Source organism: Saccostrea echinata, unplaced genomic scaffold (genome assembly GCF_033153115.1).
Source record: "Saccostrea echinata isolate AGI-Se365-2 ecotype Australia unplaced genomic scaffold, CSIRO_AGI_Sech_v1 ptg000022l, whole genome shotgun sequence".
Taxonomy (NCBI): domain Eukaryota; kingdom Metazoa; phylum Mollusca; class Bivalvia; order Ostreida; family Ostreidae; genus Saccostrea; species Saccostrea echinata.
The window spans coordinates 17,967,377-17,993,791 of record NW_026889771.1 but is presented as its reverse complement, the minus strand read 5'-3'; the positions used below and the strand labels follow the sequence as shown (position 1 = coordinate 17,993,791).

General features: G+C 36.6%; 1 protein-coding gene across 4 annotated transcripts in view; it reads right to left on the bottom strand.

Annotated features, from left to right (window-relative positions):
• Nucleotides 1-26,415, bottom strand: part of LOC133190567 (multidrug resistance-associated protein 1-like) — a 962,792-nt gene that overhangs the window by 798,855 nt on the left and 137,522 nt on the right. For all 4 annotated transcript variants that reach the window (XM_061326266.1, XM_061326267.1, XM_061326268.1 and 1 more), the window contains exon 8: nt 11,292-11,513. In XM_061326266.1, the coding sequence (XP_061182250.1) occupies nt 11,292-11,513 (222 nt within the window). The remainder of the gene's footprint in view (nt 1-11,291; nt 11,514-26,415) is intronic.

Here is a 26,415-nt window from a genome sequence, read left to right as displayed (position 1 = left end):
TCTCTCTCTCTCTCAGTTTCTCTCTCTTTTGGAAAGGGGGGGGGGACTAAAGAACTACGCACGGTAACTCCCGATTCCCGCCTACATTTTACAACCATTTAATTCAATATTGATGACAATTTGGCCATAAAATCTTTGTTTAATACAAAGAACAGTTCAATGGTAATTGATTAATTATTTTATTTCCAGTGCTAAATAGTAAAATATCCCTAATTCCAGCTCTTGAAATAAGGGGGTAGACGATATTTTCCACTGGAATCGGGCTATAAAGCATCACCATATTCTGAAATAGTCTTGGATATGAATAATTAAATGTTTCTTAAATCTTTTCTTATGTTTTATGCATATAAAATTAAGCATATATATTCGTAAAATATAATGTTTCAGTTGTAAAGCACTTGGAAATTGCTGAAAAAATAAGCATTTTTGTTGTTTTTTGTATATAAACATATGTTCCCCCCCCCCCCCCCCCCCCCCCCCCGTGAAACACAAAAAGCTTTGGTATGAATTTGTGAAATGACAGTCCATATTACCCGTAAAAAGGAATTTTTGTTTCAGGGGGGGGAAAGATATTTTAAAAATATTTTCCATTTTCCATTGATTTCTATAGTGAAAAACACGAGTTTTTCCAAAATTTTAGAGTTATCTCTCGTTGTTTTCCCAAAGAAGTAATGTTTTACGAAAATCCATATAAATATCAATATAAATATTAAAAATCATTCGAATATCCTAACTTTTAAAAATTGACTTGGAGGTAGGCGGGAGAACAATACTATCGTTCGCAGTTCTTCAGAAATGCTTTTTTATTGGGACAGGCCAGTCAAATTCCATACCGTTTTCCAGTTACCAACTTTAGAAAAGTGGGAGGAATCAAAAAGTGTGCAAGTTTTATTGTTTTAATTAACATTATTCCTTATAAATTTACCTACCTACATTCATGCAGATCGTAAAAACCATGGCTTTAGAACAGGTTACTTTACACACGCTCACACACTTTAAATCTAAACATATTTCATTTATTTATTTTCATATGGCTTATTTATCTCATCAGATTGATTCCTTAACAGGTTCGTGAGTGTGACGTCACAGAAGCTTGAGAACTTGAGACTTGCACACTAAATATGCACTTCTTAGCTGAGGTGAAACAAGCAGGCGGATCCTGGATCTTCCAATTTTTAAAGCTTGTTTTCTGTACTAAAAACTTTATATTTCCATTTCCTTTTGTGATATTTGATTACTTAGGTAAAAGGGAACTTTTAGCAAGAAGAATAAACTACGTGTTTTATATTACGACAACATAATACCTTATATTACTTAAAATGCTATTCGCCATTTTGCTTTAGAAAGTTCGGGAAAACAGAGTACCTGTGACGTCGTATTTTGAAACGTGACGTCGAACTGCTGCACTATGTAGGAACCTGTGAGGTGTTAACGTGGTCGCGTTTTTCTAGGTATTCGCTGGATTTAAACGATGTTTAAGCTGTAAAAATATTAGTAAGTGTTTGCAGAGGTCCTTCTGAATACGTATTGGTATGTATTTTCGTTCTTCGTGAGTTATTTCTTTATGAAATCGGTAGGAGGCAAATTTGCTAAGTAAGGCCTCGAATCGGACACATGCGCAGTGTGCGTAGTCCGTGCCCGGCACGACTACGGAACGTAAAACAATTTCAACAAACACATAAAAGTAGATAGTCCCAGTACAAAATAAAGAACAAAGAAGAATAAAGTTAAGAACATATATAACACGTACATAAATTAAACACATTTATATACAAGAAAAGACACACTTCAGCATGATTTATTCATCTCCATTATTTAGAAAAGGGTTCTACGGCAAATTTCAACTGCAAATCTGCTTCTACAATCTACAGATGTGTTCTACATCAATAAACAACATTTTGTTAAATTCCGAAACATATAATTATTCCGAGATAAAATAATACCCTGTTACAAATAAACAGGAAGTTGACATCAGATTTGTACAAAAATGTATCCCATCATATGGCATGCCTAGACAAAGGGTGTGTTAATATTTCAAGCATCTGCCTTGAGTAATTGCTGAAAAAACTGCGAAGGAAATTGGTACAGACAGATGCAAGGATAAACAGGAAGCTGACATCAGATTCTTACAACAAGAGACCCGTGGGCCACATTGTTCACCTGAGTAACTTTGGCCATGCTGTTCTTTACCAGATTTCCTCCCTTGTAATACCTACTGTGGCCCCACCCTACCCCCAGGGGTCATGATTTGAACAATTTAGAATCTACACTACCCCAGGATGCTTCCACATAAGTTTCAGCTTTTCTGGCCCAGTGGTTCTTGAGAAGAAGATTTTTAAAGATTTTCCCTATATATTTCAGTGTTAAATTTGGATCCCCTACTGTGGCCTCACCCTACTCCCGGGGGTCAGGATTTGAACAATTTAGAATGTACACTACTTGAGGATGCTTTCACATAAGTTTCAGTTTTTCTGGCCCAGTGGTTCTTGAGAAGAAGATTTTTAAAGATTTTTCTTACATATTTCAATGTAAAACTTGAATTCCCTATTGTGGCCCCGCCCTACCCCGAGGGGTCATGATTTGAACAATTTAGAATCTACACTACACCAGGATGCTTCCACATAGGTTTCAGCTTTTCTGGCTCAGTTGTTCTTGAGAAGAAGATTTTTAAAGATTTTTTTTTTATATTTCAATGTAAAACTTGGATTCCCTATTGTGGCCCCACCCTACCCTCGGGGGTCATGATTTGAACAATTAAGAATCTACACTACCCCAGGATGCTTCCACATAAGTTTCAGCTTTTCTGGCCCAGTGGTTCTTGAGAAGAAGATTTTAAAGATCTTTCCGATATATTTCAATGTAAAACTTGGATTTCCTATTGTGGCCCTGCCCTACCCCTGGGGGGTCATGATTTGAACAATTTAGAATCTACACTACTTGAGGATGCTTCCACATAAGTTTCAGTTTTTCTGGCTAAGTGGTTCTTGAGAAGAAGATTTTTAAAGATTTTTCCGATATATTTCAATGTAAAACTTGAATTCCCTATTGTGGCCCCGACTATCCCCTGGGGTCATGATTTGAACAATTTAGAATCTACACTACTTGAGGATGCTTCCACATAAGTTTCAGTTTTTCTGGCTTAGTGGTTCTTGAGAAGAAGATTTTTAAAGATTTTTCCGATATATTTCAATGTAAAACTTGGATTCCCTATTGTGGCCCCGACTATCCCCTGGGGTCATGATTTGAACAATTTAGAATCTACACTACCTAAGGATGCTTCCACATAAGTTTCAGCTTTTTTGGCCCAGGGGTTCTTGAGAAGAAGATTTTTTAATGACCCACCTATTTTTGTCTTTTCTTGATTATCTCCCCTTGTAAGGGGACTTGGCCCTTTATTTTAACAATTTAAACTCCCCTTTACCCAAGGATACTTTGTACCAAGTTTGGTTAAAATTGGCCCAGTGGTTCTTGAGAAGAAGTTAAATGTGAAAAGTTTACAGACGGATGGACATACGGACGGACAGATGGACGGACGGACGACGGACAACGGGTGATCAGAAAAAGCTCACTTGAGCTTTCAGCTCTGGTGAGCTAAAAATGAATCCTACCACATGGCATGCCTAGGCAAAGAGTGTGCTAAAATTTCAAGCATCTGCAATGAGTAGTTGCTAAGAAAAATGCAACAAAAATTTTGCTCAAGTGTTTGGAAACAAGCCCAGCCCCATAAGAGTCAATGAACGAAGCAGAAATTAGGCCAACTAAAAATGTTACTGTTCGATTGAGCTCTATTGCAAAGAGTTATTTGTGGAAGTTGAACTTTATTTGAATAAGTTTTGTTTCTTGATTGACACTGGTTCATCTCTAAGTTTAATATCAAAGAATGTATTTCAGTCACTTCCAGCACATCTGATTTTAGAGGAGTTAGATACTAGTTTAATGACCGCGGACAAAGACTTGCTTTCGGTGCAAGGAAGAACAAATGTGACACTATTATTTGGAGGTTGCGAATTTAATACATCTGTTGTTTTTGCAAAACTTGGAGGCTTATCTGGCATCGTTGGACTAAACTTCTTGGCGAAGTACGATGTTTTGATAGATACAAGAAATGGGATCTTATATTCGCCTCATTTTGATGAAGTTCCCTTACTTAGGAAAGACCGTCTGCAAAGCAGGTGTGCGCATGTTCATCTGGCAGAAACTGTTAGTGTACCAGGAAATAGTGAAATGTTCCTTCAGGGCAATATAACTAATGAATTTTCCTCTGATACTGATGCTATAATTGAACCAGAATTTGATGATAAAATATGAAATTGTATATTGATGGCAAAATCAATCGTAAAAATGAGTGGGTCGAACGTTACATTTTCAGTATTTAACCCCACAAAAGAAACAATCATTCTTAAAAAGAATACAAGGGTGGCCTCACTACAAACCATTGACTCTATATGGGAATGCAAACCCAATCAAAACAAAGAATCCCACCTGAAGTTGGGGGGTACTCAAACTTTACCCTGAGCATTTAAGACTGTTGCTTGATAAAGTTTTATCGAATTTGACAGAACACCAGTCTCATATTTTACAAAGCATATTAATTCGGTACTCAGATGTATTTCTAGAACCTGAAGGTTCTCTGGGGTGGACTGACTTAGTGAAACACACTATCAATACCGGTGACGCAAGACCTATCAAGTTGCCTCCCAGACACCACCCTATCCACCAGAAAAAGATAGCCAAACAGGAGATTGACAAAATGCTAAAGGAGGATGTCATTGAGCCCAGTAATTCCCCATGTGCAGCACCAATCGTACTCGTTAAAAAGCGAGACAGGATAACTACATTCTGTGTGGATTACCGCAAGTTGAACTTGGTAACTAAGAAGGATGCATGTCCGTTACCACGGATCAATGAATCCCTGGACACACTATCAGGAGCAAAGTACTGTACTTTAGACCTTGCGAGCTGGTATTGGCAGGTTGTCATGGATGAGTCTGATAAGCAAAAGACAGCTTTTACAACCCACAAGGGGCTATTTCAATTTAAAATCCTACCATTTGGACTTTCCAAAAGCCCAGCTACATTTGAACGTCTTATGGAAGCCATACTTTCTGGATTGCAGTGGGAACAATGTCTAGTATATCTGGACGATATCATTACTTCTGGTTCCACATTTGAGGAGGCCTTGGAAAATCTAACCTCAATTTTTGTCAGATTAAAATCATCAAATTTAAAACTTAAGCCAAAGAAATGTGTATTATTCCAGGAGCAAATGTCCTTCCTTGGACACACTGTATCTCAAGATGGCATCCGATATAATCCTGAGAAAATCACCACTGTTCGAGATTGGCCAACACCAACATCAGAAATAAGGAGTTTTATAGGAATAGCTTCCTATTACAGACACTTCATAGAAAACTTTTCTAATGTAGCCTATCCATTGACCAGATTAACTCAAAAAGACAAGAAATTTGAATGGTCCTGAGGACTGTGAAAAAGTTTTTAATAGCTTAAAACATCTGCTAACAACTGCACCAAAACTGTCTTACCCATCGACAGATGATATGTTTATATTAGATACAGATGCAAGCGCATACGGAGTTGGTTCTGTTTTATCACAGCTGCAGGATGGAAAAGAGGTTGTGATTGCCTATGGCAGTAAAACCCTCTCAAGATCCCAAATGGGATATTGTACAACATATAGAGAATTATTGGCGGTTGTTACATTTGTAAAGCAGTTTAGGCACTATTTATATGGCAGTCCATTCCTGTTGAGAACAGACCATGCATCCCTTAAATTTGGCTGAAGAATTTCAAAGAGCCAGAAGGCTTATTGGTGCGCTGGATCTCATTATTAGAATCACATGATTTCACTATTGAACACCGTAAGGGCCATCTCCATGGAATTGTTGACGGGTTATCCAGATGGCCAAGAAAACATTGTAAGAGAGAGAGAATTGCCACCAATGTTCTACTGGAACGGAATGTTCTGTCCATGTTGTGACAAGTGTACATCGAGATGTTGATTCTAACACAAGGTATTATGACAACAAATTAAAATCTCGAGCTTTTTCACCAGGCAACTTGGTATGGCATTGGTATCCTCCCAAGGCACAACAAAAACTAGGCTCTGGATGGACTGGACCATATGCCGTCGTCCGGAAATTGTCCGACATATATGAAATTGAAAATTCAGCCACTGGAAAAACATATGTGGTTCATGTTGACCACCTGAAAGAGCTCATAGGCGATGGAGTATCCTAAAATCAGTACATTTCTGATTCCGACCAATCGGTAGAAGCTGAGACTGAATACAAATCAGATACCAACTCGGACAAAGAAAGCAACAGTGAAGATGCTCCACAAGCATCCCTCCACTCCCAGCCTAGCTCGCCCTTGCAATCTTTTAAACAGTCTTGAACAGGAAGGCTTCTCAAGCCTGTTTCAATATATTCTCCTTAGTCAAGTCAAAATAAATTAATTTTTTTTTAAGAAGGGGGAGGGGGGTGTTGTTATTTTTTTATTTAAAAAAAAATATATATATTTTTATACATGTAATTAATACATTGTTGTTGAAAAAAAAAGCAACTGGTGGAGTTATATGTCTATGTACATGTAAGACATAAGATGTGTTGGTAGAGGACATGAGTAGTACTGGACCTGGATTCCTAACGGTGGAATGGGTGACATGTACTTTCACCATTGGTTTTGCTTTAGGTGACTTGTCTACCCTGCCCATATGTGTCGTACTCTACTACAGCGCGCATAGTGTAGAATAGTTTTGTTAGGATTTGTACTCGTTAGGTCACTGGGGTGGCTGTTGTCCATTTGGCATACATGTATAACTCTGGGTAGTTTTTTTTTTTTCTCAGCATGTAAAATGTTCTATAAATACATCTATAAACTTGTAATTATATTCATATTTGATGGAAGATGAATTCCTCGACTTGTTTGCTGACATAGACGAAGTAAATGAGGTGCTACGACAGTGCGACACTGAGTTTATCAAAGTGAAGTTTGACCCAAAAGCCTTGGCCTGTCCTGTTATGGGATGTAATGGGATAATGTTTCCCACCAAGACCAAGTTTACCTGACACTGGGAGGAGAGACATAGGATACAAATGAGGAAGTTTTTGTGCCTGTTGGCTGGTTGTTTGACAGAGTGCCGATGCAAGTCTGACATGAGGACTCACCTGAGGACAAAGCATGAGAAGGATCCTCAGCGCCTGGAATCCATCCTACTGAAATGTCAGTCGCTGGTAAGGGAGAACAAGGGTTATATCGACCCAGGACTCTTAATATTCAAGTGTGCCTCAGTCACCAAGGCCACAAAGACTGTCCTCCCAACAGTGCAGGAGATCATAGAGATGGTTCTCGAGAGCGACAAGGACCAGGCACAGAGCTACAGGGACCAGACACACAGCGACAAGGACCAGGCACAGAGCAACAGGGACCAGGTGTCTACCAAGCAGCAGAGGATTTCCTCCTAGAGGAGTATTGAGGCAGAGACACTGCCAGGAAGGACAGTTCAGGGACCACCATGCCATTCCAGACCTCCTGGAGGGACTACCCCAGTCTGTGTCTCCCTTCCCTGCCAGACACCAGAGAGGAACTACAGGGCTGTCTGGCATGGATGAGCAACAGCATACACCAGCTTGGAAGAGCAAGAGAAATTGCGAAGAGGAGGCTCGCTGAACTGGATGGAGGTGAATTGCATAGAGAACGAGAGGCCAGGAGATTGCTGGAACAGAGAAACAGAGACCTGGAGAAGGAAATTCAGAGATTGAAGGAGAGAGATACCCTTTTTCCTAGAAGAATAAGACCGTATTATACTTCTTCGAAGGGGGGCATAAAAATAACAAAAAGGCTGTACCCGGTCACCAAGCTTAACCCATGTATAAAAGGGTTAAGGAAACGACTTATGAAATATTGGGATTACATACAAGATGACGAAGTATGCAAAGACTAATATTCACAACACCTCCTACGGTTGCATACAGTAAACACAAGAATATAGGTGATCTGATCATTAGATCCCAATTAAAATCAAATGAAGTTCAAAGAGATTGATTGATTTATGCATAAGGTCCTGACAAGGTGGGCCTTATTACAAATATGAAATAACATGTGCTATTAATACCACAGAAACACTTTTAATTAGTTTTAACATATAAGCAATTGACCAAATGCTTAATTAAGAGTGTCAGGTTCTAATAAGTCTAAGACTTGTCTGGATGCTGTCGTTTTTTTTTTTGCACAATATGTGCGCAAAATATCAAATCCATACGTCTTATAGTTATCAAGATATAGGGTAAGGCAGACGGATGGACATACAGACAGATGCATGGTGAAGTGATCCCCAAGTGTCACTCTTCTCTGCAGATGACACAAACATAGGTAATCAAAGATTACGAAGCTCAAGAAAATTTTGGTCAGTTCCAACATCCAAAGCAAGTCTGGAAGTTTTCATCCTTAGATGCACCATCTATGCAAGTTTAATCATAACAGGCCATAATATTATATAGCTACTCCAAAAAAATTACCCTGGTCACTCATCTGGAAAATGTACGTCAGATTCAGAATCCAAGGCAAGTCTGGAAGTGTCCATCCCTAGATACATCATCCATGCTAATTTGGTTAAAATATGGCTAAAATTCACTCATGTGGAAAATCTAGGTCAGATCCAGCATTCGAAGCAGGTTGGTTAGTGTACATCCCTAGATGCATCATCCATGAAAGTTTGGTCCAGGTAGGACTTATAGTTACTTGGGAACGAGACTACTCCTAAATCTAAACCTGGTCTCACATGTGGAAAATCTGGGTCAGATCCAGCATCCGAAGCAAGTGTGGTAGTGTCAATCCCTGGATGCATCATCCATGCAAGTTTGGTCAAGGTAGGGCTTATAGTTACTTGGGAATGGAGCTGCTCCTCAAACTTTAACCTGGTCACTCATCTGGAAAATCTAGGTCAGATCCAGCATCCAAAGCAAGTATGGTAGTGTCCATCCCTAGATGCATCATCCATGCAAGTTTGGTCCAGGTAGGGCTTATAGTTACTTAGGAATGAACCTGCTCCTAAAACTTTAACCTGGCCACTCATCCGGAAAATCTAAGTCAGATCCAGCATCCGAAGTAAGTGTGGCCATGTCCATCCCTAGATGCATCATCCATGCAAGTTTGGTCAAGGTAGGGCTTATAGTTACTTGGGAATGGACCTGCTCCTCAAACTTTAACCTGGTCACTCATCCGGAAAATCTAGGTCAGATCCAGCATCCGAAGTAAGTGTGGTAGTGTCCATCCTTAGATGCATCATCCATGCAAGTTTGGTCAAGGTAGGGCTTATAGTTACTTGGGAATGGACCTGCTCCTAAAACTTTAACCTGGTCACTCATCCGGAAAATCTAGGTCAGATCCAGCATCCGAAGCAAGTTTGGTAGTGTCCATCCTTAGATGCATCATCCATGCAAGTTTGGTCAAGGTAGGGCTTATAGTTACTTGGGAATGGACCTGTTCCTCAAACTTTAACCTGGTCACTCATCCGGAAAATCTAGGTCAGATCCAGCATCCGAAGCAAGTGTGGTAGTGTCCATCCTTAGATGCATCATCAATGCAAGTTTGGTCAAGATAGGGCTTATACTTTCTTGGGAATGGACCTGCTCCTAAAACTTTAACCTGGCCACTCATCTGGAAAATCTAGGTCAGATCCAGCATCTGAAGCAAGTTTGATAGTGTCCATCCCTATATGCATCATCCATGCAAGTTTGATCCAGGTAGGGCTTATAGTTACTTAGGAATGGACCTGCTCCTAAAACTTTAACCTGGTCACTCATCTGGAAAATCTAGGTCAGATCCAGCATCCGAAGCAAGTTTGGTAGTGTCCATCCCTAGATGCATCATCCATGCAAGTTTGGTCCAGGTAGGGCTTATAGTTAATTGGGAATGGGACTTGCTCCTAAAACTTTAACCTGGGACGCCGACGCTAACGCCGACACCGATGCCGACGCCGGGGGTATAGCATAAGCTCATCTCGACTTCGTCGAGGTGAGCTAAAAATTAACTCTGATAACTTTAAAATTTAATGCTCTTATGTTTTGTTGCAGTAAATTACATATCTATCAATGTATAAAGTCAAGATTGCCATTATCCCTCCCCCTTGTGCCTGGAACATCAGATTGATTTGATTATTTTCAGTATATTACCACATCGCTCACCTGAGTAACTTTGGCCATGCTGTTCTTTACCAGATTTCCCCACTTGTAATAACTCTTGCGGCCCCGCCATACCCTCGTGGGTCATGAGTTGAACAATTTAGAATCTACATTACCCCAGGATGCTTCCACATAAGTTCAGCTTTTCTGGCCCAGAGGTTATTGAGAAGAAAATTTTAAAAGATTTTTCCTATATATTTCAATGTAAAATTTGGATTCCCTATTGTGGTCCTGTCCTACCCCTGGGGGTCATGATTTGAAAAATTTAGAATCTACACTACACCAGGATGCTTCCATATAAGTTTCAGCTTTTCTGATCCAATGGTTCTTGAGAAAAAGATTTTTAAAGATTTTTCCTATATATTTCAATGTAAAACTTGGATTCCCTATTGTGGCCCCGCCCTACCCCCGGGGGTCATGATTTGAACAATTTAGAATCTACACTACCCCAGGATGATTCCACATAAGTTTCAGCTTTTCTGGCCCAGTGGTTCTTGAGAAGAAGATTTTTAAAGATTTTGCCAATATATTTCAATGTAAAACTTGGATTCCCTTTTGTGGTCCCGCCCTACCCCCGAGGGTCATGATTTTAACAATTTAGAATCTACACTATCCCAGGATGCTTCCACATAAGTTTCAGCTTTTCTGGCCCAGTGGTTCATAAGAAGAAGATTTTTTAATGACCCCACCCTATTTTTGTCTTTTCTTGATTATCTCCCCTTGTAAGGGGACTTGGCCCTTTATTTTAACAATTTAAACTCCCCTTCACCCAAGGGTACTTTGTACCAAGTTTGGTTAAAATTGGCCCTGTGGTTCTTGAGAAGAAGTTGAAAATGTGAAAAGTTTACAGACGGACGGACGGACGGACGACGGACAACGGGTGATCAGAAAAGCTCACTTTCAGCTCAGGTGAGCTAAAAAATGATGCTAACATAACATGACTTGAATCAAAGCCACTCCATTTTTTTATGTCATTAACAATAACATACTAATTTTTAAATATTTTTGAACTTCAAGACATAATATCAGTGAGATTATGACACTCATGGGCAACAATATACTAAAATTTGGCTAAAAACTGTTTCTTACTTTAATAGCAATGGACTGATGAACTGCATAACATCATAAATAAGTTTCAACAAGGCAGTCACCAAAGCAGCTGGTAGATATGCTGACACCAACGCCCTAAACAACTTTGCTGGAAGCTTGTTATGGCTCTCATTTGTGATATCCATATGATCTCCATCTTTTTGAATGGTACCCATTTCAACTGAAGACTGATCTTGAAGACAAGCTTTTCTTTTTGCTTTTCTGTCATTCAATGAAATGAAATGATTGTAAATCATACTGTCATGTGCAAAAATACATTCAATATATTAGACAGCTGATGAAAGACATATTTATTGGCCCCCTATAGCAGGCGGCCTCAAAAATAAGATGGGTCTCAGGCTCATAGAGCAGATTTTCACAGATATTCCTTTCTAAAACTTTTAACTTCAATTCTGATCCTATCCTAGCCCCTGGAACCATTATTTGAAAAACTAAGCTTGAAGATTGTGTTCTGCTGTTCTTGGGAAATATTTTGGGGTTTCTTTTGCATTTCTATGAGATACTTTATCCCCTGCAACAACATATTTTAACCTCCTTGCAAATTTTGTTGCAAGCGACATCCTGAGCAGAAGTGCACTATATGCATTGTTATACATGTACCTTAAAAAAATATTTTTTACATATAAATCTATACCAGAGGCCCAGGGGCCACATCGCTCACCTAAGCACTGTGGCTAGGAAAAAAGCAAAAATCAATTTAGTATTGAAAAGCTTAAATGCATAAGTGGTCCCAACCTACCCCTAAAAGGGATTGGGGGTATGATTCGAACAAAATTAGATCTACACTAACTCAGGATGCTTACATAATTTTTTGACTAACTGTGACTTTTTCCTCTACAAGTTTGAACTTTTATTGTGGCCCCACCCTACCCCTGGAGTTCATGATTTGAATAAACTTGAATCTACACTATCTGAGGATGCTTCCATATAAATATGACAAACCGTGGCTTTGCTGTTCTTGAGAAGATTTTTAAAGATTTTTCCTATATATTCCTATGTAAAACTTTGATCGTTTATTGTGGCCCTACCCTTACCCCAGGGGTTGTGATTTGAACAAACTTGAATCTACACCACCTGAGGATGCTTCCACATAAATATGACCGATCATAGCTTTGCTGTTCTTTAGAAGAAGATTTTTGAGGATTTTTCCTATATACTTAATGAAAACTTTGATCATCCATTGTGGCCCCACCCTACCCCCAGGGTCATGATTTGAACAAACTTGAATCTACACCACCTGAGGTTGCTTCCATATAAATATGACTAATCATGACTTTGCTGTTCTTGAGAAGAAGATTTTTTTCGATGATTTTTCCTATATACACCTATGTTAAACTTTGATTGTCCATTGTGGTCCCACCCTACCCCGGGGGGGGGGGGGGGGGGGGGGGAGGGTCATGATTTGAACAAACTTGAACCCACACCACCTGAGGACGCTTCAATATAAATATTACCAATCATTGATTTGCTGTCCTTGAGAAGAAGGTTTTTCCTAAATACACCTATGTTAAACTTTGATTGTCCATTGTGGCCCCACCCTACCCCTGGGGGTCATGATTTGAACAAACTTGAATCTACACCACCTGAGGATGCTTCCATATAAATATGACTAATCATGGCTTTGCTGTTCTTGAGAAGAAGATTTTTGAAGATTTTTCCTATATATTCCTATGTATAACTTTGATTGTCTATTGTGGCCCCACCCTACCCCCGGGGGTCATGATTTGAACAAACTTGAATCTACACTATCTGTCAAAAATTCCACATGAGTGTCATATTTCCTGGCCAATTGGTTCTTGAGAAGAAGATTTTTTAATAATGCCATTAATTTTTTGCTATTTCGTAATTATCTCCCCTTGGAGGAGGGCGTGGCCCTTCATTTGAATAAACTTGAATCCCCTTCACCCAAGGATACTTTGTGCCAAGTTTGATTGAAATTGGCCCAGTAGTTCTGGAGAAGAAGATGAAAATGTGAAAAGTTTACGACAACGCCAACAACAACAACGACGACAGACAACGACAGAAAAGCTAACTTGAGCCTTCGGCTCAGGTGAGCTAAAAAAGAAGTCTCAATTTATTTCTAAGCTGTCCAAAATCAAATCAATGTTGGACTGCTGGATGAGTTGTTGGACTAGTCAATGAGATATCAGCTTTTACGTCTCACTGTAGGCAAGATAAGCTTTAAATCTTATTTACATTCATTATACCCGCACTTTCTAAAGAAAGTTCGGGTATATTGTTGTTATTCATGTCTGTCCATCTGTCACAGCCTTCTTTCTCAAACTTCTCTTACATTTTACACAGTAGCCTAATCATCTTTTGGGAGATGTTTGGTGGTGTCATGTAGATGTGCAGTAAGGTTTCGGAATTTTCATTTTCACCCTGGGAGTCAAATGGGGGTCGAAAAATGACATTTTTTATGCAAAAAGCCCATGGTTCCCTGAACTCCTCTTACAATTTACACAAAAGCCTAATCATCTTTGGGGAGATGGTTGTTGGTGTCCTGTAGATGTGCAGTAAGGTTTTGGAATTTTTATTTTCCCCCTAGTGGTAAAATGGGGATCAAATTTTTTTTAAAAAATATTTAACATGTTTAAACACCTTGGTTCCCAGAACTTCCCTTATATTTTATGCACTAGCCTTAAATCATGATCAATTGGAAGATGATTGATTTTGTCTTATGGATGTGTAAAATGGTTTTAAAATTTGCATTTCCATGTGGATAGCAAACAGGGGCAGGAAAAAATGGCCCCTCCCTAACCCATGGGGTCATGATTTGTACAAACTTGAATCTACACTTCTTGGGAATGTTTCCATATTAATCATGCTTTTGTTGTTCTTAAAAAGAAGAATTTTGAAGATTTTTTTCCCTTTTATTCCTATATAAAACTTTGATCCCTTATTGTGGCCTGACCCTATCCTTGGGGGTCATGATTTGAAAACTAGAAATATGTCCATAGGACATTTAAATGCCCCGCCGAATGGATATTACTAATGCAACATGAAAATTTGTATGAGTGTATGAAGTTTGATGAGAATATCTTGAAGTTTCTTTAAAATTGAAACTAAAATCTACAAAAAATGGATATAGATAATAAATTCTCACCAAATTATGTATAAGTGCATGCTTACATAAAAATATCTTAGATTGTTTCTTTAAAACTAAGCAAAATACAAATTAAAGAGAAGGGAGGTCAAGGTCACAGGAAAGTGCAAGGTGAAAAGTTTTTGATGCAGTTGAATAGCTCTCACTAATACATATCAGCATATTAGGTTTGATAAAAATATCTTGAATGATTTATTTAAAACTGAGCTTAACACTTATTTGAGAAAAGAGAGGTCAAGGTCAAAGGAAAGGTTGAGGTCAAAATGTTGATGCAGTTGAAAAGCTTACATCAGTATGTATTTACTATTAGCATATGAAGTTTGATAAAAATATCATAAATGGTTTATTTAAAACTTAGATAAACACTAATTTAAAAAAGTGAGATCGAGGTCAAAGGAAAAGTCAAGGTCAAAAAAGTTGATGTAATTGATAGCTCTCATCAGTATATATCAGCATATGAAGTTTGATAAATATATCTTGAATTGTTTATTCAAAACTCATCTAGACACTAATTTAAGAAAAGTAAAGTCAAGGTCAAAGGAAAGGTCAAGATCAAAGAGGTTGATGCAGTTGAAAAGCTTACATCAGTATGTATCAGCATATCACGTTTGATTGAAGTCGGACATGACAAACACTATATGCCTTGACCATATTCATGGCAGGGCATAAAAAAACTTGAATCTACACTATATGAGGATGTTTCCATATCAAAATGACTAACAAGCAAATTCAAAGAATTGTGGTCCCCTGCTTTCTGTGTCCTAGTGGATGGGATGCCATTATTTATGACATTGTTTCAAATATGCACACCCTATCATATGTCATTCAAAAGTAATCACCAAAGGTTAAATTTTTGAAAATTAGGTAAAACTTCAAGGACAAGGGGTAAAAAAATCATAGCATGCTCGGAAACATATTGTTACATGTAATGTACATGTCAAATATGAAAGTCCTTTCTCTTCTCAATCAAAAGTTATAAGGAAATATAACATTTTTGAAAAGTAGGTTAAACTTCAAGGTCAATGATACAGAGTCAAAAGTCATGATATATTTAAAACGGTCTTGTCACAGGTAATATACATGTATAATATGAATGCCCTATCTTTTCTCTTTCAAAATTAACAATTTAAAATAATGTTAAATTTTTTGAAAAGTAGGTCAAACTTCAAGGTCAAGGTCATGGGTTCAAAATCATAGTATGTTTAGAAAGTTCTTGTAGGTAATGTACATGTGAAATATGAAAGCCTTATCTCTTATCATTCAAAAGTTATGACCAAGGTTAAATTTATTGTGACAGACGGACAGACAGACAAGCGGTCAGACTGACAGACAAATGAGATTTAATGTCCCCTAGGCCCCTTTCGTGAAAACGGATGACAATAATGCTTTTGCTGTTCATGAGAAGAAGATTTATGATGGAAAAAATCCCCTGCATTTTTCTATGTGAATCATTGAATCCCCATATGTGGCCCCACCCTACCCCAGTGGGTCATACTTTGAACAAATTTCAATCTACACTAAGTCTATGTAAAGAAAGTTTCTCAACTTTTTGGGCCCAGTCAGTGGTTCTTGATAAGACTTTTTTTAAATGATACCACCAAATTTTCACTAATTCTTGATTATCCCCCCTTGAAAGAGGGTGTGACCCTTCAATTGAACAAACTTGAATCCCCTTTACCCGAAGATGCTTTGTGGCAGGGTTGGTTGAAATTGGCCCAGCGGTTCTAGTGAAGAAGACAAAAATGTGAAAAGTTTACAGGAGGACAGATGGATGACAGACAAAATGTGATCAGAAAACCAGAAAAACTCAAGTGAGCTTAAAACTTATGATCACAAGTACAGGTAACTCTTGATGGCTCGAACTTTGATCTCTCGAAGTTCTTGATCGCTCGAAGTGAGTCTCCGGTCCCGAATTTTTCCACTATATAACTAAGCAAATTTACTCCTGATTTCTCGAACTCTTGATCTCTCGAAACCCTTGATCCCTCGAAGTCAAAATGCAGTCCCACTATGCATATTCTATTAGAATTTACCCTCGATACCTCGAAGTGGCTATCTGTATACAAGATTATATAATTAGCACCTTTACCTGGACATTTAAATGGCCCCAGACAGAAGACGCGGGTCTTGGGGAACGGGATGTTTATTCAGGTGACACTTATGCTGCAAGGTGATAATTAATCATATTTTGCCTATATGCTATTAAAATAATTATCATCGACTGTCTTACGATAATTAATTTAGAGACGCAGTGTCATTGAAAAGTAGTAATTGATTAAAAGACAAAACACTAATTTAATTTTTATTTCGAGTGCAGTGTCAAAGTTAAACGAAATATGAAAAAAGCAGAAACAGCCTTAATGTCAATATGACGACTATTTTTGGACAAATACTTACAGAACTGTGTTCAATGATCATTTTTGGAATAGTATGTACGATGCTGTAAAATGTCGTTTTCATGTAATGAATGCATAGTATGATGTCCGTATTACGAAGAATAAATAAATATACATGAAACGACGATATACATTTTTTGCTTTACTCAGTTTGATGAAATATTCATCTGGATTACGAAAAAATATCGTTGTTTTATAAAAACCATGTGTAAAAGTTAGCACTGCATGAAAATCATTACATCCGGTAAGACTAATTTTAAAACCTGTCAACAAACCCGGAAAATTCCAGACTCTTGAAAACTCGAACTCTTGATCTCTCGAAGTTTTTCCTTGTTCCCGCGGATTTCGAGGTATCGAGAGTTACCTGTACTTGGAAAGAGTTACAGTATTTGAAAAGCAGTTTTTTTCATGCATTGTTTTCAGAAGCTGAAAAGGTATGACTTGTATCCATGTTGAAAAAACTTCACATTTCAGAAAAGAGTATGATTAAAAATAGTTAATCAAGGTGCTTTGAGTAGCAAAATAAGCTAAACTGGTATAGCTAATTCAACCACAGAGCTTCATCGATTTTAAAATGCACAACCTTTTCAACTCTAAATCATTCTTAAAATATTTATATCATCATTTCTGATTCAAGGGAGAACTAGAGGTATGACCAGAAGTATATCTGTTGACTAATAAACATGTACATGTATATTGTGTTTTTTAAGTCATTAATGTTTGTTTGTTGTTAAATGTCCCTCTCGGGAATTTTTCACTCATATGGAGACACCAACACTTAAAAATAATGAAGACGTACAAGTCGGATTTGAGGTTAACATTCATTTTAGGAGTTTTCAACAATTTAGACGTAAAGAGATAACTCCTTCTCCTTGTCCCTTCCCCTTCCCAGACCCCTGTTTGTTCATGTATGCAAACTAATACTTTGTTTTGACATAAAAAAATGTGAATATACACAAATAGTTTAATGGTCCATCTCTTTGAATGATTTTCATTCCTAATTCTAGAAGGGTACATGGGTTGACCCAAATTCATGAATGAAATGTCAAGTAATCTTATCACTGATGCACTTTTATTTAATTTGATGTAGTCATATTGTGAACAAGAGAGTGGGAATGACCTCCAGGGGTTCATAACCTTAAACCATTAGATGTACATAACATAATAACACAAGAAACAAAATTATGTATAGTCAAATGGAAAAGTTTTCTACTATTTAGGAGTCACATGATCATTTGTCATTTCAGGGACAGGGAGCGGCTAGGGAGATTGGAACCCCCCCCCCCCCCCCCCCCCCCCCCCGGAATTTGCAGAGTTATCTAAATAGGACTACATGTGTATATACTGATTTACAGAAGCAAATAGAAAATGACTTTGGATGCCCTCCCCCTTTAAAAACATGGACCCCACCGTTATTGTTTTTATTTTGTTTGTTTATTTGGGTTTTTTTTTGCCCTCAGGAAATTCTGGGCTGGAATTTTTTTTACTGTGATGTGGACCCCCCCGGGAAAAAATTCCTGGATCTGTGTCTGTAACTGAATGTAATGTCGACAACGGGAGATAACTCTTCAGAATGTGAAATTCATCTATTGTGGCATCTGATGATCCACTCTCTACCAACGGCTCATACATTCAGTGTCTGAAAGAGAAACGAACGACAACTCTGCATAGGAGATTGCCGATGATCTTTGATCCTTTTTAAACTTTAACCTAACCATTTGCATTTCGGTTTATTTTACCCCAATCTATACTTAAACTTGTACTTACCGACTGTCATAGGTCTTGTCAACTTCATGAAATATAATCCAATTAAAACACAAAATGAATTAATTTCCACTGATATATACATGTAACACTGCACCATGTGCAATCTAAAAATGATAATGGTAAAACTAGTACTAGTACTGGTAGGGTGACGCAAGCCCAATGTGATGTAGAAATTTTCAAAAAGGTGTTCACATACATGTACAGTACAAGAACAAATTTTAAATCATCAGAACAAACGATGTTTTAACATAACTTTGCCATCTAGGCCTATTTCCAAAAACAGGCAAATTGGTGTGTGTGTTGTGGGGGGGGGGGGGGGGGGGGCTGACAAAATTGACTGGGTATGGCTTTTCAAGGAGGTTTTTGCCTAATCAAATACTAAAAAAAGTTTGCACATTTTGATAAATTCATTAAAAATGCTTTGTACTAAAATAATATTATTTGTTGTTGAGAAAATAAATTTAAAAAGTTCCAATTATGGACCAAAAATTTATATCCCCCCCCCCCCTTTTATCAAAACCTAATTTACATCATTAATTAAATTCTGTTATTTCAGACTGGTAATGAATTAAGTATATGAAATGTGTATAAGAGGTTCATGGGTCACATGGTCACCTGAGCATTTTATGCTCGATTTGACGAATACATGTACTGTGTAAATTATAGAATTATTTTGACTTTTTCCTTGTTAAGCCCAATATGAAGTAGTGTGCATTTAGAGGCAAACACCTTAGTGCGGGTATTACTGTCTCATGACAGCATCTAGTTAGATTTGAAAACTCTAACTGTAATATTTTGAGAAGAAGATTTTTAAAGATTTTTCCTATATATTTCATTGCATAACATTGATTCCCTAGTATGTCTCCAACCTACCTCCAGGGGGACATGATTTGAACAATTTAGAATCTACACTAACTCTGGAAGCTTCTACACAAATTTCACCATTTCTGGCCCAGTGGTTCTTGAGAAGAAGATTTTTAAAGATTTTTCCTATATATTTTAATCGTAAAACATTGATTCCCAATTGTGGCCCCACTCTACCCCGAGGGCCATATAACAGTATAATTATACACATCTTTGAATATTGACAGTGCCTGCGAAGACCTACATGCAAAAAAGTATAGTAATTATATACATGTAATATACATGCATACAATATAGTCCTTAAAACAAACGTATATTTTACTAAAGCTCCTTAGGCCCAGATAGGTTATCATAGCTTGTGCAAATGACAAATTAATTTCTTCAGTGTTTATTTTATTAAAAGTTGTTTTTCATGACATTACTTTGAAGCAGAGACATAAATTTTATATCTGTAAGGTTTCATCACACCGGGTTCCTAATAGTTACTAAGCTCTACGATATTAAACATTGTTAACACATTGTATAATTAAGTTGTATTACGTAGTCATTATAAATAAATTGGTAGCCTAGATCAATATATTTTGTATAATCTCCAATGACAACAAACCTGTATTTCCTTTTCATAGAACTGTACAAAATTAATAACGACTTTAATAAAGGCATCTGTAGCTCAGCAGTAGCGCATCTGATTGATGTTGGAGGGCCCCAGGTTCAATTCCCCTCTGTCTCTCGTATTTTTTTTTATTTATAAATTACACAAAAACTACATATTTAAATCACAGTACTTATCTATTTAACATACGTTTACCTCATTAATGCAATTTTAAAACACAAGTGCAATTATATTGAAATTATATTGCGTTACAACAAAGCTGTTTAAAAAAAAATCAGTCATTCATATGATTGAAGAAGACCAGCCAGATGGCTATTTATTTGATTAATTAAGTTTAATAAATTAGGGAAATAACATGTTCACATGCATAATACAAAATAATATACTGGCAATCTAAACTTTAAACTTACCTATAACTATCTCAAAAAATATGTAATTAAACTAATTCTCTTTCTAAATTTCAATTTTGCTGCATTGTAAATTAATTTCATAAAACTTACAACATGTAATATGTAACACTGTTCTCACTGAATGAAATTTTTTTTTAAAAATTATTGCATGTCATTTTATATATTTATTGAATTATTGAATTGTAATTAAAACTGGTTCATTCATAGGTCATTTTAAAAGGTATATATTTGTAATACTTTGATTTAGGGATGTCAACGAATATTCGACTATTCGACTATCAGTCGAATGGACCGACGATCGAATAATGAAACGACATTCGAATATTATCATAATTAAATAAATGCAATAAAAGAGTGATGGTATTCTCATTACAAAATTGAGAAACCGTCTTTCCTAAGAGACAGTCGCTAAGATAATTTTCCTAAAAAAAAAAAAAAACGGTTAATTTTCCATGTACGTATAGAAAGTACAGTAATTATAAGTGCTTCACTACTGCCGCGTACTGCGGGATTTATTTATCAGTAACTGCCTGTGTTGTTTTTGTAATTAATTACCCACCAATTTACTAGGTACTGTTTGTAAAATTATAAATTGGACTTGATCTTATACCATGTACCAATTATTTTTTGTTATTTTAAGATTGCTCAAGCGCAAGGAAGAACCATAACTGTGATATGTTTTGACACTTCGATAATTACATGTATCAAAACAATTCGCTTACATTTTAAACTGTATAAGGACATTTTGATAGTCTGAGCAAACAATAATCGAATAAGCAGTATCTAACTGTTTAACAATTTATAGGCACTTGACGTGTGGATAATGTGAGATTAACCCCCCCTCTCCCCCAATTTATTTCATAAAAATCTTTAAAAAATATCTCCTGGCAATTTTTTTCTTTGCTTATTTAAATAAAAACTGACTGCATGTACAAACTGATTTATGAATTCTATTGACGGGGAAATCATTCATTTTGGAAAATTAGGTTTTGAAATTCAAATAATCATGCTATCCACACGTTACGTTGCATAAATTTTGATGTTACTTCTTAAATAGATTTAAGTAAAAGGGTTTCTGAATTATAAATAAATCATGTACCAGTGAAGTTTCAAATACAATTTTATTTTCAGGAAATGTTCCGAATATATTCGACTATCGTTCGAATAATGCAATCGAACAATCGACTAAGGAAAATAAATATTTTGACATCCCTACTTTGATTACATTTTTAACAGGATTTGGACCACTTAATTGATGAGTTTCTTCCTCACCATAGACCAGTTGTAACCAGTGCATCATCTGATGAACAAGACAGCGATTTAGAAACAGATGATTTGAGTCCTAGTAGTATCCATGTCTGTAGCGAGAAACTCAGAGAAAAAAACTGACGTTAAATCAAAACTACTACACTGAAAACAATGAAGAAAGTGAAAGTGAAGGCGAGGACAGCATTTCATGCAACAGGTGCAGTGACATGCAAGCTTTAAAAGAAAAGGTTTCTACATCCTTTTCCTGTTGAAAACTCTGTTTAAGCGATGTCCCATTAGAGGAGATTCACAGTTCCATATTGATGTCAAATGAACTCTCAAGAGAGGAGAGGGACATGTTTATAATGGAGAAGCTTTCGTGTGTTGGGGACGGTAATACTACACAGCGTGGGAATGAAAGAAAGAGAAAAAAATACGCATACTACTTCAGAAACAAGGAAATATGCAAGGGGTCATTTTTGCTCATTTATGGCATCAGGTCTAAATACATGAAGAACATTGTTTTTCACTTGAATAAAAATGGATTTGTTCCACGAATTCACAAGAACAAAAGCAGACCACCAAGTAATGCATTCAGCTTTGAAGAACTCAAGAATGCCATTGACTTTATCCAGAGCTATGCAGAAGACTTTGGTCTTCCTCAACCCAATGTTAAGAACCAAGGGAATCCTTGTTTTTATACCCGCACTTTCTAAAGAAAGTTTGGGTATATTGTTGTTATTCATGTCTGTCTGTCCGTCTGTCTGTCCGTCCGTCTGTCTGTCTGTCCGTCCATCTGTCACACTCTTCTTTCTCAAACTCCTCTTACATTTTACACAGTAGCCTAATCATCTTTTGGGAGATGGTTGGTGGTGTCATGTAGATGTGCAGTAAGGTTTCGGAATTTTCATTTTCACCCTAGGGGTCAAATGGAGGTCGAAAAATGACGTTTTTTATGCAAAAAGCCCCTGGTTCCCAGCACTCCTCTTACATTTTACACAGCAACCTAATCATCTTTTGGGAGATGGTTGGTGGTGTCATGTAGATGTGCAGTAAGGTTTCGGAATTTTTATTTCCCCCCTGGGGGTAAAATTTTTTTAAAAAATATTCAACATGTTTAAACACCCTGGTTCCCAGACTTCCCTTATATTTTATGCACTATCCTTAAATCATGAACATTTGGAAGATGATTGATTTTGTCCTGTGGATGTTTAAAATGGTTTTAAAATTTGAATTTCCATGTAGATGGCAAATAGGGGCAGGAAAAAAATGACCCCTCCCTAACCCATGGGGTCATGATTTGTACAAACTTGAATCTACACTTCTTGGGAATGTTTCCATATTAATCATGCTTTTGTTGTTCTTGAAAAGAAGAATTTTGAAGATTTTTTTCCTTTTATTCCTATATAAAATTTTGATCCCTTATTGTGGCCTGACCCTATCCTCGGAGGTCATTATTTGATAACTAGAAATATGTCTATAGGACATTTAAATGCCTCGCCGAATGTATATTACTAATGCAACATGAAAATTTGTATGAGTGTATGAAGTTTGATGAGAATATCTTGAACAGTTTCTTTAAACTTGAAACTAAAATCTAAAAAAAATGGATATAGATGATAAATTCTCACCAAATTATGTATAAGTGCATGCTTACATAAAAATATCTTAGATTGTTTATTTAAAACTAAGCAAAATACAAATTAAAGAGAAGGGAGGTCAAGGTCACAGGAAAGTGCAAGGTGAAAAGTTTTTGATGCAGTTGAATAACTCTCATTATTATACCTCTGTGAATTTTTTCTATATAAAAATATTACGAATAAACATGCTATTTTTTCCAAACAGCCCCTACCGTGGAATAGTTTTTGTGCTATTTGCCCATGGTGAAATAGTCATTAAACTATTCACCGGCAACATTCTGTTTCCTCGCTTTTCATCTCAGAACTCTTCTGGTTTTATACAGATTGTGACGTAACACAAGTAAAGACTGCTTCGGTATAATAAAACACTTATTTACTGACTATTCGGACAATAGCAAGTTTATCGTTCCCCTCGACAGCAACCATTTCCCTCGGCTGCTCCTCGGGAAATAGTTGCTGTCGTGGGGAACGATAAACTTGCTATTGTCCTCATAGCCAGTAAATAGGTGTATACTAATACATATCAGCATATTAGGTTTGATAAAAATATCTTGAATGATTTATTTAAAACTGAGCTTAACACTTATTTGAGAAAAGAGAGGTCAAGGTCAAAGGAAAGGTTGAGGTCAAAATGTTGATGCAGTTGAAAAGCTTACATCAGTATGTATTTACTATTAGCATATGAAGTTTGATAAAAATATCATAAATGGTTTATTTAAAACATAGATAAACACTATTTAAATCAAAAGTCTGCAAGGCTTCAATGATGTCAAACAAGAAAAACAAATTCAAAAGATCTTTTTGAATTTGAAGATAGCAATAAGTCAAGTGAGTGACTCAGTAGACATAATAAAAAAAATAGTTTTAAACAAAATATTACAATTACAGTCTGGGGCCTTATGTCATGGTATGAATGGAGCAGGGTTCGAATTGACCAGACACCGTCGAACATGTTCATGCTAAATTCTTTTCAGTCAATTGAAGAACTATGAAGGATTTCATGAATTTATATAACATTTTTTCTAATTGCCATGTCAAAGCGTTGTATTACTGATTGCATCTAAACTACAACCAAGACTCTGTTCTGTTACAATTACGATCGAGTTACGATCGGGCGTGGTATACGGTATAGTGGGAAATGGAGAAATATAGTAATACTGGTCAATATCATCAGTTTTTAGGATAGAGTTGGTTAGAAGATTGTATAAGTAAAGCTAAGATTTAGAAATTCAATCTTTTTAGTCTTGTAGTATTCGTGTTTATGTAATATTGTAATTATTTAACCCCCTGTTGTGTTGTTTATGTTACACGGTTATCGTTCCGAAATGTTATTCATGTCATTCAACGCACCCTTTCTGTAGAAATTCATCTGCAACAACCATCACATTTTTCTTGTGTTAGAATAAAACATAATATCGTTGTTTTGCAATAGAATTAATTGCAGATATAATTGATGCAATTTTATTTTCAAGCTATTATTCATTTTGAGCATTTTCAAAGAAATTGGTTTATAGTTATTGCTATTTTCTATTGTGAATACATCCACTGACACATTTGGTCGTGTACATTTGGTCGCAATTTCAACTGGGCGCTTGCTAGATGACGTTCGAGCTCCAAGAGCTCGACGTCATAAAAAGTGAGTCAAGGTCAAAGGAAAAGTCAAGGTAAAAAAAGTTGATGCAATTGATAGCTCTCAGCAGTATATATCAGCATATGAAGTTTGATAAATATATCTTGAATTGTTTATTCAAAACTCATCTAGACACTAATTTAAGAAAAGTGAGGTCAAGGTCAAAGGAAAGGTCAAGGTCAAAAAGGTTGCTTACATCAGTATGTATCAGCATATGACGTTTGATTGAAGTCGGACATGACAAATACTATATGCCTCGGCTATATTCATGGCAGGGCATAAAAAACTTGAATCTACACTATATGAGGATGTTTCCATATCAAAATGACTAACAAGCAAATTCAAAGAATTGTGGTCCCCTGCTTTCTGTGTCCTAGTGGATTGGATGCCATTATTTATGACATATTGTTTCAAATATGCACGCCCTATCATACGTCATTCAAAAGTAATCACCAAAGTTAAAATTTTTGAAAATTAGGTAAAACATCAAGGTCAAGGGGTAAAAAATCATAGCATGCTTGGAAACATATTGTTACATGTAATGTACATGTCAAATATGAAAGTCATTTCTCTTTTCAATCAAAAGTTATAAGGAAATATAACATTTTTGAAAAGTAGGTTAAACTTCAAGGTCAATGACACAGAGTCAAAAGTCATGATATATTTAAAAAGGTCTTGTCACAGGTAATATACATGTATAATATGAATGCCCTATCTTTCTCTTTCAAAATTAACAATTTAAAATAATGTTAAATTTTTTGAAAAGTAGGTCGAACTTCAAGGTCATGGGTTCAAAAATCATAGTATGTTTAGAAAGTTCTTGTAGGTAATGTACATGTGAAATATGAAAACCCTATCTCTTATTATTCAAAAGTTATGACCAAGGTTAAATTTATTGTGACAGACGGACAGACTGACAAACGGACAGACTGATAGACAAATGAGATTTAATGTCCCCTAGGTCCCTTTTGCGAAAACGGATGACAATAATGCTTTTGCTGTTCTTGAGAAGAAGATTTACGATGGAAAAAATCCCCTGCATTTTTCTATGTAAATCATTGGACCCCCATATGTGGCCCCACCCTACCCCAGTGGGTCATAATTTGAACAAATTTGAATCTACACTAAATCTATGTAAAGAAAATTTCAACTTTTTGGGCCCAGTCAGTGGTTCTTGATAAGACTTTTTTAAATGATACCACCAAATTTTCACTAATTCTTGATTATCCCCCCTTGAAAGAGGGTGTGACCCTTCAATTGAACAAACTTGAATCCCCTTTACCCGAAGATGCTTTGTGGCAGGGTTGGTTGAAATTGGCCCAGCGGTTTTTGTGAAGAAGACAAAAATGTGAAAAGTTTACAGGAGGACAGATGGATGACAGACAAAATGTGATCAGAAAACCAGAAAAACTCAAGTGAGCTAAAAACT